Here is a 12,460-nt window from a genome sequence, read left to right as displayed (position 1 = left end):
ACATAGCTTAATTGCAGGCACCAATCAGATGAATTATCCCTCTCCCAATTTAACTGCAAGCACAAGTCAGACAGTTATTTTTGTTCACAATCAATTTTGCTAGAATAAAACCCTTCGTCATTTTGCAGGTGCAGATTGTTCCCAGCAGGAGTCTTTGGAAATTGTAGCCCTTGAAAACTCCATCCTGTCGTGAGCTGTTGGCTGGAGGGCTAGAGGGGAAGCTGTGCAGACATTTGTGGTTTCAGTTCACAGGGGGGCTTGCAAACATTTTCTTTTGGTTTTGAGCTGTGTGGGATTTGCACCTCCTAAGTTTGGCCCTGAGTTTTGGCTTTGAAAGAACCTGAAATTTACAGCACACCATCATCAGAACTGATTAGTTTTTCACCCCTTCCGTGGGAAGGATAAATCAGTTAATCGGTTCCCTCAAAGCTGGGCCAAAGTCCCCTGGGAAAGTTTGCAAACCTCAGCTGACCTTTCAATGATGCTGCACTATGGTTGACATTTGTAATGAAACCCTAACCCTCCCTGGGCACATTTCACAATGCTCTCCAAATCTAAGCTGTCCCAAGGCAGCTGCTGTCACCACCATCTTAACCCTTGTCTCTGCTCTAACGAGGTCTGTGTTCTTGCTGTGGAACTCGAGTCTGGCCATCTGTCTCGGTTTCAGACTGTCTCCCAGCCAGCCAGCACTGCAAGCAGAACATTTTGTGTCTGTCTGTCTGAACCACAGTGCTAGATGGGAGTTGATAGCACACGCCAGGCTTATGGAAGTAATAAAATGCAATTGATTTTGGCATCACAACAGCTTTCCCCTTCCTTAAACAAATGAATTTTGTTTCTTAACCTGAATAAAGTCGAGCTGTACTAGTGCGGGTTGCAGGAAGTAAAACCTGGCTCTGACAAAGGATTTTCCAGGGATAAAACGTGTGTCAAACCTTTATTTTAACTTGTATCACAATAATAACATGGGGTATTCAAAAGAATGGGTCAGAACAGTTTTAAATAGTTTAAAATCAAAAACAGTCTGTATGTTTTGTCGCATCTGCAGCCTTTCTCCTCCTTCAGTCCCTTCCCTCACTCACTACAAATAAGGCCAGGGTCTTACAGACAAAGTCTCCTTCACAAGACACCCCCGATTCACCCTCTGCACTGAATGAGGTCTGTGCTCTGTGGGAAAAATAATCTGTAGTCATGTAATCAATGACCGTGTCATAATGCATACACACAAGAGGGGCAAATTAAAGTTGCACAGGATTTAGTCTAGATTTAGACATTCAATTTCAGCAGCACCCAATCTGTCTGTATGTCAGTCTCAGCAGAAGGGTAGATGGAGGGCAATGGAAAACAGGTGCATTTAGTTTATATAGCTGGTATCAGCTTGGCCATGCATACAGGATAGGTTGGAGGGTTTTTCAGTGCACCCCTGTAGAGACCATTTTGCATCTAGAGCACTGCCATTCTTGACAGTGCTGTCTCAGACCTTCAGGGGCAATGAGCAACATCTATTGTCCCTATACCTCTCCATGTCACTATAGAGCAAATGACTCGTTAGGAAAGAGAGATCTTGTTTTAATGCCGAGGTCTTTAGTGATCGGGGAGGAGAAATGCAGAAGGCAAACAATATAAGCATCTGCTTCTGAAGTTCTTCTCCACACTGCCTGCCTGTCTTTACAGAAATGCAATGAGAAAGAACAAGTAACCAGCTCACACAGAAAGACTTAGACAGTCCTTATTTGATAAAACAGCGGGGCTTAGTACATTTCAGATGCCTCTTAGGCAGGCTCTTTTCCTCTATGATGAACGCACCAGCACCACAGGACACGAATTCAAAATGGTCATGGACAGCTCACATTGTGGATGAGCTCCCACGTACACATTGCCAGGACCCTGTGTGAACTAGCTATCTGTCAGCCTACAAACTCTCCTCTAACTTTCAGAAACAGCTAATTGGGCTCTCTTCTGCCTTCACTGACAGGGCAAATGTGCTTGGAGAGCAGACAGTGATGTGAGAAAAGCCAGGCTGGAGACGCGTGAAGTATTTTCAGACTTTCACTTTTGTGCATAGCACACAGAAAATAAAATAACCCCTTTGTATGAACCAGGTCAGAGGACTAATTCCAAGGGTGTGAAGTAAACTCTTATGATGAGATAGAGAGTTATGTAATTTCTATGGACATGGATGCAAATTCATCCTTGGTGTATTTCCATTCCTGCTGATGAAGGATAAATATAATCAAATGGGATTCTTTTCTAAGTGTGTGAGTCTAAATTGCTGCTGACAAGTTTGTGTGCAAATCTGTTGCACCAGCAATCAGGAAGCTGCATGCACAAGTACTGGTATGCATTACTGTTGACCATTTGCATTAACAGTTGTCCATTTGCATGTGCAAAATTGGGATTTGGAGGTTTATCTTGGCTAGTCACATTTCATCGCTCCTTAGATATGTTTTCCATATGAGATTGATCCTTCGAACAGTAAATTCAGTGGTATGTATCTCTGAAATATGCCTTATACTCCATATCTGTTTCTCTGCATCAGATCTAGAAAGTAGTTTCCAAACACCGCATTTTCACAAAGCAGTTTAAATCACATAATACATTGCCTGAATCCAGGCCCCTGCCTCTAACTGGATCTTGGGTGCAAGCTCTGTTGCCTAAAATGAACACTATTGCAGGTAGTGAATGCTATAGCTAATAGAAATAATTATAATTGTTTAGCAAGTAACTGTTATACATTTTTGTCTGTACTTTAACTGGGGGAGGGGGTAAGTAAGGGGACATCATAGAAATGGAAGAAGAGAAGACAGAAGAGGAGGAGCACTGATAGGTGAATGGAATCACACCAGTGTGAAAAGCGTGTGAGTGAGGTCGTGTCTACACAGGAACATCCAGGAAAGTTAATTGGAATGAACCAAAGGTGGGAATGTGAAGTGGATCAGTTAAACTGCATTAAATCCGAGAGTGAACACCCTCATTCAGAATTAAAGTGACATTAATTCAGTTCACTTTAATTCACTTCCAAAGTGAATTAAGCTAAACCTAATTAAGGCAACTTTATTTCTGAATAACAACATCCACAGAGGGATTTAATGTGATCTAACTAATACACTTCAAATACACACCTTTGGTTAATTCATATTATCTTTCCTGGATATCCCTGTGTAGACAAGCCCTGAAAGGAGAATCAGGCCTCAAGGCTCCCTTTCTCTTCCTTTTTCTACCACTTGAAAACCCCAAGAAGGTTCAGTTCCTTGTAGGATAGGCCTGGAGTCTCCAGGAATTAAAGATTAATCTTTCATTAAAGATTATGTCATGTGATGAAATCTCCAGCAATAGAGCCAACCAAAATTGGCAACCCTAGTTCCTTGCGGCAGGAATCAATATTTTAGTCTATGTTTGTACCATGCCTAGCACAATGGGGTACTGGTCCATGACGTGCTATCGTAAAACAAAAAAATAAATAATCATCTTCTTCTTCTTGCCCACTTCTCATCTCTTCTCCTCTTCCCCAGGGCTGGGATGGTCAATTTCCTATTATGAAGTTTTTCCAGGGAATTCTGATGACCTTCTGAAGCCCAGGAAATTATTTCCCAGGAAGTTTAACTGCCCACTGAATACGCAACCTTGTGACTTATACAGGGCACTCGTTTGCATGTAAACATTTTATGTGGCGCCTCCATGCTTGTCTACACTAAGCACTTTTGCACCACTGTAGATAAATCAGTTTAGCCCCATTGGCATAAGCCCAAAATTTCCAAATTAAAGTAACATTGTAAATCTTTGTATCAGTCTAGAGCATCTATATTAGGGGGTTGAAGAGGTGTAACTACAGCAAGCAATAGTTACACCAGAGAATATTTTTTAACATAGGCAAAGCCCTTGTTAGTTTTCATAGATGGTGTGGTTTATAAAGCCAGAAGCAAAAGTATTGTGAGCCTCTAGTCTGAGCTCCTGCATAACACAGGCCAAAAGCCTTCTCCAAATTAATTCCTGTTGAACCAGAGCAAATTTTTTAAAAAAAAAAATCCAATTGTCAGTCAAAAATTGTGAGTAACGGAGAATCTATTACACCTCTTGATGAATTGTTCCAATGGTTAATTACACTTACCATTAAAAATTTGTGCTTTTTTTTCTAGTCTAAAAAAGCTTCAACTTCCAGCCATTGGATCTTTTTATACTTTTGTTTCCTAGACGGAAGAGCTCTCTGTTATCAAATTTCAGTTCCCCATGTAGGCTCTTATAGACTGTGATCCAGTCATCCCTTGGCCTTCTCTTCGACAAGCTAAATAGATTGAGTTTCCTGAGTCTTTTCCTAGCAGGCATGTTTTCCAGTCTGTTAATCATTCTCGCGACTCTTCTCTGTACCCTCTCCAATTTAAGTTCAATTTAGTTCAGTCTCAATGGCTGCCTAGGTTGCTGCCCGGAAATGAATCTTCTTTTCCCCCAGTGTACTTTTTATTTGTTTCTTCATGACCTTGAGCTTCAGTGTTCAGCAGAGAAATGAAAAGTTACCTTCAGGATTTCTACATGGTGCATGGAACTTCAATATCAGCCAGCAAGACAATTACCCCAGATGGCCTCAAGGCGCTACCTTCATGTCTACAGTATAACATTGCAATGCACATTCGTGACTCCATTTGTGCTCAGTTACTGGAATGAACTCGAACTTTGTCACGTCAGGAAAGTACAAATTTAAGAAACATGCACAAAAACAGCTGCCCGACTGGGGTTAAACCTGCTCTCTGATACGTGGGGGCGATTCCTGGCTCATGTAAACATGCAAGACATTGGTCTGAGCCCAAGTCTGCAAGAAGTGGTGGCGTCATCCCACTGCCCACAGGTGTTAGCACACACCTTGCCTCAGAGAATCAAATGATATTTTGACGGGTGATTAAAATACTTTTTGAACTGGCATCAGAAAAAAGGGCAGGCAATTTGGGTCTGGCTGGTCCATTTTTAATAGACTAGAGACCTTTTTCAAGCACAGCGGTGTAAATCAGAGACAATGCCCTGCACATCAATGGTGTTACACCAGAATAAAATCAACTGACGGAGAATGAGTCATTGCTTTTACACAGACATGTGCAAGTAAAGGGAAAGCATATTTTTACATTGAGGGGCAGTTATGATGCGTTCTACACCCAGAAGGGACCCTCCTTCATTTTGCATTGGCTTGCATCTCTCTCTGATGAAGGATTTTGCTGTGTTTCCGTGCCAAGGCCAGATCCCTAGGTGATGTAAATCAGCTGAGATCCACTGAAGTCAATTTATAGCCGCTGAACATCGGGCAGAGCGCCTCACTGAGAGATCTGTAATGTGTCTATTGCCCTCACATCTGGACGCCTTACCCCAGTGAGAACCACCAAGCGACTGCTTCCGAGTGAGACAGTTAAAATCTCCCACATTCTAACAGTCGCAGCCTGACAGCTCTGGTGCTGCTTGTGCATTTCGACATCCCCTTCATTCCTAAAAAGAAGTGCCCTGTTGTATCATCTGTTGGGTTGTTGGTTGTTGTTTTGTTGTTGTTGTTGTTGTTTTTTGCAGCATCAAGGTTGCTTGTTATTTAACTAGCCCAGAGTGGATATAACCATTTTTTTCCAATGCGATACATTTTATTGATCAAACACCACCACCAAATAGATCTGATTGCAAGGACTGGTAACGTCAGCAGAGCTTAGAGACCCTCCTCCAACTCAGATTAAAGAGAGAAGAGACTCAACAGTGGAAGGCAGCAAGTGCTGGAGAAAACAGCAAGATCCCCTGTCTTATGCAGGTAAGAGGAACATACAGCTTCAGCTTTGTACGTTAAAGATTCTAGCTTGGGCATGTCTTTGGTGATGTTTTTGTACTGGCAAAATGCAGCTGGTGTCTGACCCTTTTTTTTAAACAAAGCCTGCAGACTAGTTGGGGAACCTTTGCTCTTAGTGGTTTGGTTTCTCTGCAGAGGAATTTTTGAAAGTGCCTAGGACAAATCATAGCAACAGAGAAAGCACCAGCTAGAAAGATGTAACTAGAAGGAACTGTTCCTGCTAGGACTATAAGGTGTTCGTTTGTTTGCAGGTGCTTCTTTTTCTTTTGTCTGTATAAATATTGAACTTTGGGGACTAGAAGTTTCATGCATCTCTGTGTGTGCTTAGTGTCACCTATTATAATACTGCTATTTTTCATAGGGATGTTCTTGCTATTGAATAAGGTCCTAAATGACTCTGGGGCTAAAATTTGCTGCACTTGAGTTCTTTTCCTTTTCAAAAATGCCCATTCAATCACGTTTTTTTTTTTTTCCTTTTTGCAGGGGTGATGGGGATGCATGCAACGACCAGACTCCAGCTGGACTGGGCTAGAAAGCAGACTCATTATCAGTGAATTCGCTGGTGGTGAAAAGATTCTGGAAGCCCCTTGACCCGGAGGAACATAGTAACTAAAAACTAAAATGCTCCCGCTCTTTGGTGTGGAAAAGTAAGCGGCTGCCTGTGTAAGTAAAGACAACAGAACTTCCCATGAATCCTCAGCCTGTTGTAAATAGTTTGCCGGGCACAAAGCTTGCCCCGTCTGCAGTGTTTTGCTTCCGTCTAACCCAAGAGGGATCTTTGCTCCAGCCAATTCATCCGGAACTGCCTGACTTTTCTAGCACCGCAAAGCTCCCACTCAGATTGATGTGCATAAGATTGAAGAGCTCTTGTGTGTTTTATTTCCCTCTTTCGTTTGGTTTAGGGAACCCCAGGTTTCACCAGCAGCGGGATGGTTTAATGGCATTTTTTTTCCACTGCTGAGTTAAAATTTTGAACTTTTACAAGGGAACTAGACATCCAATTCCTGCCACGGTTCCCACCTCCCTTCGGAAAATAACCAGTGTCCAGCTGAAATGTGAGCCTCTTTTCACCATCAATGTGGTGCTCTCCCTGTCAAGCTGTAAAGATCTGCAATGAAATCTGAATACAGTTCGTTATCCCTGAAAGCAGGCATGGAAAATAATTTCAGGGTAAGCAATGTGAATACCACCTGCAATGATACAAGCGATGGCAGGTACTTGGACAATGGCACGAGGTCCAACTTCACCTTCCATGAACAGTCTCCTGACTTCTACGTGGTCCTGCCAGTGATTTACTCTGTGATCTGTGCAGTGGGGCTCACAGGCAATACCGCTGTCATCTACGTGATCCTCAAGGCCCCTAAGATGAAGACAGTGACCAACATGTTCATCCTGAACCTAGCTATAGCTGATGACTTGTTCACTTTGGTTCTTCCCATCAACATTGCTGAGCATCTCTTGCACTACTGGCCCTTTGGAGAAATCCTCTGCAAGATCATCCTGTCCATAGACCACTACAACATCTTCTCTAGCATCTATTTCCTCACGGTGATGAGCATAGACAGGTACCTGGTTGTCCTGGCCACTGTCCGGTCCAAAAGGATGCCCCATCGTACCTACCGAGCAGCCAGAATTGTCAGTCTATGCATCTGGGCCCTGGTCACCATCATAGTTCTCCCTTTTATCATCTTTGCCAACGTCTATGTAGATGGCCTGGAGATCAAGAGCTGTGGTCTAAATTTCCCCAAACCTGAGAGGTTTTGGTTCAAGGCCAGCAGGATCTATACCCTAATCCTTGGCTTTGCCATTCCTGTATCCACCATCTGCATTCTCTATACCATGATGCTGTATAAACTGAGGAACATGCACTTGAATTCAAATGCTAAAGCCCTGGACAAAGCCAAGAAGAAGGTCACCATTATGGTCTTCATCGTCCTGGCTGTGTGCCTCTTCTGCTGGACCCCTTTCCACCTGGCCACCATCGTGGCTTTGACCACTGACTTAGCGCAGACCTCCGTGGTCATAGGTATCTCCTACTTCATCACCAGTTTGAGCTATGCCAATTCATGCTTGAATCCTTTCTTGTATGCGTTCTTGGATGACAGTTTTCGGAAAAGTTTCAGAAAGATGCTGGAATGCAGAGCTGCTTAAAAGATGGACCATGCCTCTCTGTTCCCTTCCCTCTCATAGCTTTGCAGGGGCAACCTTACAAACTTTTCAGTGTATGACTGAGGAACAGACGAGCTTTATGCTTTCTATTTAACTAGGCTTTTCGTTTATTTAATTATATGTATGTATGTATGTATGTATGTATGTATGTGTTTGTTTCTTTTGCATTTTTCACAATTCTAATCATAAATCTTTCATGTTCCTTGTATGAATCTCACAATCACTTAAAGTTGCGGGGTTGGTTTGTTGTTTTTTGCTTGATTGTGTCTTGTTTAGGGGGAAAATCCTGAAATATGAAAAAGAATGACAACCTTTTCATAAAGTGTGTTCTTGTCATCTCATGGTCTTGCATTGCCACCTGCTGTACAATTACAGAACTGGGTCTCTTAAAGGGTTGAAGCTATAATGCTACTGGAAAAGACCAGCCTTTTAAAGATGGATGTTATTAAGTTATTAATCTATATGTTGTGTGCAGAATTGTTATAATGGAGCAGGTTGAGCTACCAGATACAGTTGTACATTGTAAAAATGGATTTTAATGATGAGATAAAATTGTGCATTTGAGAAAAAAATTGCATCCCGGTCTGTGTGCGTATGTGTCTTGGATATAGTTTGATTTCTGACGGGAGTCTGTTTTCCCCCAAGATTTCTCCTTTCCTGAATTCCTAACGTGATTCACATTGAAACCAAAATTTTAAAAAGCGTCTGAAAGTTACACTATCCAAACAAGACAATATACAAATATTGTGGTGATTGTAGAAAAAATATTTTTTGTATTATCAATGCCAAGATTTAACTTTTCATTTTTTAATGTTTAAAAAGATAGAGACTTTAAAGTGTTTGATGAAATAAATCACATTGAAAAGTGTCTGGCGTTTCTACTAAAAGCAACTTTTATAAGAAACTCTGTGTTATCCCACTCATCCCAATATCACTGCCCTGTAAATTTCATGTCACCTGATCTATAACCCTGCATTGTTGCTTATAATATAGCAAAGATGTGCTGCCAACCACAAGAAAAGCCCAGAAAAGGTGGCACATAGAGACCTTCATTCAGCCAAGCAAATGCTTAACTTGAAACAGGTGAGTAGTCCTATTAATGGATGATGGTCACGTGAAGTACATGCATATGTATATAAGGGTATATGTACACTGCAATTAAGCACCTGTGGCTGGCCCATGTAAGCTGACTTTGGCTTGCAGAGCTCGGGCTGTGGGGCTATAAAACTGAAGTGTCTATGGGACCTGGTGAGGGCTATGAACCCAAGGTTCAGATAGGTCAGATACATGGGAACTTAGGACTTTCTCTAATGCAATAAACCAATAGTCCCTCAATCCTGGCAGCCCATACTCAACAGTTCTCAGCACCTGCTGCTTCAGAAGAGGGTGTGGGGGAAAAGTCCCTAACATGTGCTTAGCGGATTGTGCAATGGTGCAGATGGGAAGAAAATCCATCCAGACCTTGAATGGTGCTGCCCTGAAACAAAAGGACTGAGAGCCTGTTAACTGTATTCCACAAGTAGTGCAACTGCGGATGTTCAAGGGATTTGCAGAGGGTGTAAGTCAGAGCAGAATCTGGCCCACTGTTCTCACTGTATTTAGCATTAGATTCCTCAAATGTACCCAATGCAATGTCTTTGGGCAACCGTGTTATTCTCAGGCAAAGCTAGAACTGTCAGCCAAGTCAAAATCAAAAGTCTCATGCTCAAAAATTCCCTCAAGCGCTTCCCTGCTCCTTGGGGTTTGGCTACCTTTGCGAGTTAGAGCTGCCCCCAGACAGCCGCGACACTAGCAACAGAGCCAAATATATGGGTGGATTCTTCTTTTGTATCTCACCAATATATTTCCTGCTAAAATATCCTGCAGCAGGAAGTTCTGAAGGTTAACAAAACATTTGTGTAGACTTGTGTCTCCATATATTTTTAAATCCTTTCTATTAAAGGAACTTTAAATATTGTTATTATTTATTATTTGTACTATTGTAGTGGTTACCTCCACGGTGGTAGGCTCTGTGTCATAACTTTCCCATAGACAGGGGGAAATGGACTTCAAGTAGTAAAAGAGCTACCAGTTTCCCCATCTCTACGATCAGGATGATGATACTTAAACCACCTGAGCTCTGAGCTCTAGGGATAAAGTATTGTTATTATTAGCGCAGGGGAGGATCATAAGAATGGCCATACTGGGTCAGACCAAAGGTCCATCCAGCCCAGAATCCTGTCTACCGACAGTGGCCAATGCCAGGTGCCCCAGAGGGAGTGAACCTAACAGGTAATGATCAAGTGATCTCTCCTGCCGTCCATCACCACCCTCTGACAAACAGAGGCTAGGGACACCATTCCTTACCCATCCTGGCTAATAGCCATTAATGGACTTAACCACCATGAATTTATCCAGTTCTCTTTTAAATGCTGTTATAGTCCTAGCCTTCACAACCTCCTCAGGTAAGGAGTTCCACAAGTTGACTGTGCGCTGCGTGAAGAAGAACTTCTTGGTATTTGTTTTAAACCTGCTGCCTATTAATTTCATTTGGTGACCCCTAGTTCTTGTATTATGGGAATAAGTAAATAACTTTTCCTTATCCACTTTCTCCACATCACTCATGATTTTATATACCTCTATCATATCCCCCCTTAGTCTCCTCTTTTCCAAGCTGAAAAGTCCTAGCCTCTTTAATCTCTCCTCATATGGGACCCGTTCCAAACCCCTGATCATTTTAGTTGCCCTTTTCTGAACCTTTTCAGGAAGATGGCAACCTTGACGCAGTCCTCCCTCTTAAGTGCACGGACACAATCAATGTGGGCAACCAAATGCCAGTTGACGGCCTCACGGTCTAAAAAGCCACTCAAGTGCCAGGACTCAAAGTAGGTGTAACGGGGTGCATGGTGCACCGCTCTGTGCTCAGCCCGTTGGCCCCGCTCCTTAGAGCCTCAGAGACACTCCTAGCTGGTGCAACACCCGTGCTCTTTATTTGGGTCCGTTTCCCACCACTAGTTTCCTGCTATTTACAGTGGCTTGGCCTAACACAGGCCTGGTCAGCAACAGAGTAACAGGCTCCTACCTCTCCCTGAACCTCCTTTCCCTCCTGGTCTCCACCCCCTCTTCATTCACTTCCTCCCTCCCAGCCTTATAGCACCTCCCTAATGAGGCTGGCAGCTGCGGTCAGTGATTAGGCAAACCTAGGCTATTTACCCAGCCCCAACCCATTCCCCCTGATTGAGGCTTCCCCAGCAGCGCCCTGCCACACACCTCCCCCCTTAAGCAATCACCTGGGGGGGGCCTGCTCCGGCCCCTTCTCCCCCTGCCCTCTCCTGCTCTCCCTTCTTCACTCTGGCTTTGTTGTCTAGGGATTTTCTCTGTTGGGAGCTGGGTCCTCCCCCTCACTAGGGTCGAGGGGCATAGCGGCTTCCCCTCCCTTCAAGGGGGTCTCAGCCCTTTTTCTGCCGGCGCATTCCCTGCAACGGCCTCCTTTCCCCTTTGGGAAGGGGCCCCAATCTGTCCCCAGTGTCACGGGGTACGGCAGCCCCTCTACCACCCCTACCTGTTGCCAGGCAAACCAGCCCCCTACCACAGGGTAGGGCCTCCAATCCCCCTGGATGCACTTAAGCATCATTCTTGCTCCGGGGATCAACCACTGGGGCTTCACTAGCCCCCTTTGAATGAGGGAGCGGGCCAAGGTTGTGTCCACTGAGCCTCTCTGGCAGGGCCGGCTCCAGGGGTTTTGCCGCCTCAAGCGTCGGGGGGGGGGGGGAAGCCGCGGCACTTCGGCGGCAGTTCCACCACGCCGCTTTCTTCTTCAGCAGCACTTCGACGGCAGGTCCTTCCCTCCGAGAGGGACCGAGGGACCCGCCGCCGAATTGCCTCCATAGAGCCAGACGTGCCACCCCTACCCCTTGGCTGCCCCAAGCACCTACTTGCTGCGCTGGTGCCTGGAGTCGGCCGTGCTCTCTGGGGCTTCCTCCCCACCCTCACGAGGATGGTGGCCAGTCCTCGCCCCTGCTTCCTCCCTCCACCATTCGTCCAGCCACAGAATTCGACTAGCCCACACTCCTTTTCTGGGCAATCTAGGCTTTTGTGTCCCGGCCACCCACATCGCCAGCAGATCAACTGGCCCTGGCAACTAGGGGCTCCCTTAGCCTTCTCCTTCTTTTTCTCTGGGTTCCTCCCAGGGGAGGGCTGTTCCCTCAGAATTTCTTCCCCGAGTCCCAGTCCCGGCCTGTCCACCCGTCCCTTCGAGGCAAGTCCACCTCGGTGTATTCCTCAGTCAGTTTAACCGGGGCGTCCACCGAACTCGGCTGGTGCTGCCGGAGCCAGACTCGAATGTTTTCCAGGAGGCCCCTGCACAAATTGCTCCAGAATCACCTGGTCCAATATCTCCCCCACTGTCTGGGTGTCTGGCCTTAACCACCGCGTGGCCCCGTCTATACGTTTTAGGGCAAAAGCTCGGGGCCGCAAACCCCCTGTCCACCGGGCCACCCGAAA

The 12,460-nt window shown here is 44.8% G+C and overlaps 1 protein-coding gene across 1 annotated transcript; it reads left to right on the top strand.

Moving 5' to 3' along the window:
* Positions 1-6,922: 6,922 nt before the first annotated feature.
* On the top strand, positions 6,923-7,960 carry NPBWR2 (neuropeptides B and W receptor 2). Its single transcript, XM_024219184.1, has one exon. It carries the CDS (start codon positions 6,923-6,925, stop codon positions 7,958-7,960), a length of 1,038 nt encoding a protein of 345 aa, XP_024074952.1.
* Positions 7,961-12,460: the final 4,500 nt, after the last annotated feature.

Source organism: Terrapene carolina, unplaced genomic scaffold, assembly GCF_002925995.2.
Source record: "Terrapene carolina triunguis isolate 2854851 unplaced genomic scaffold, T_m_triunguis-2.0 Scaffold130, whole genome shotgun sequence".
NCBI lineage: Eukaryota > Metazoa > Chordata > Testudines > Emydidae > Terrapene > Terrapene triunguis.
This window is presented reverse-complemented; position numbering and strand designations above follow the sequence as displayed.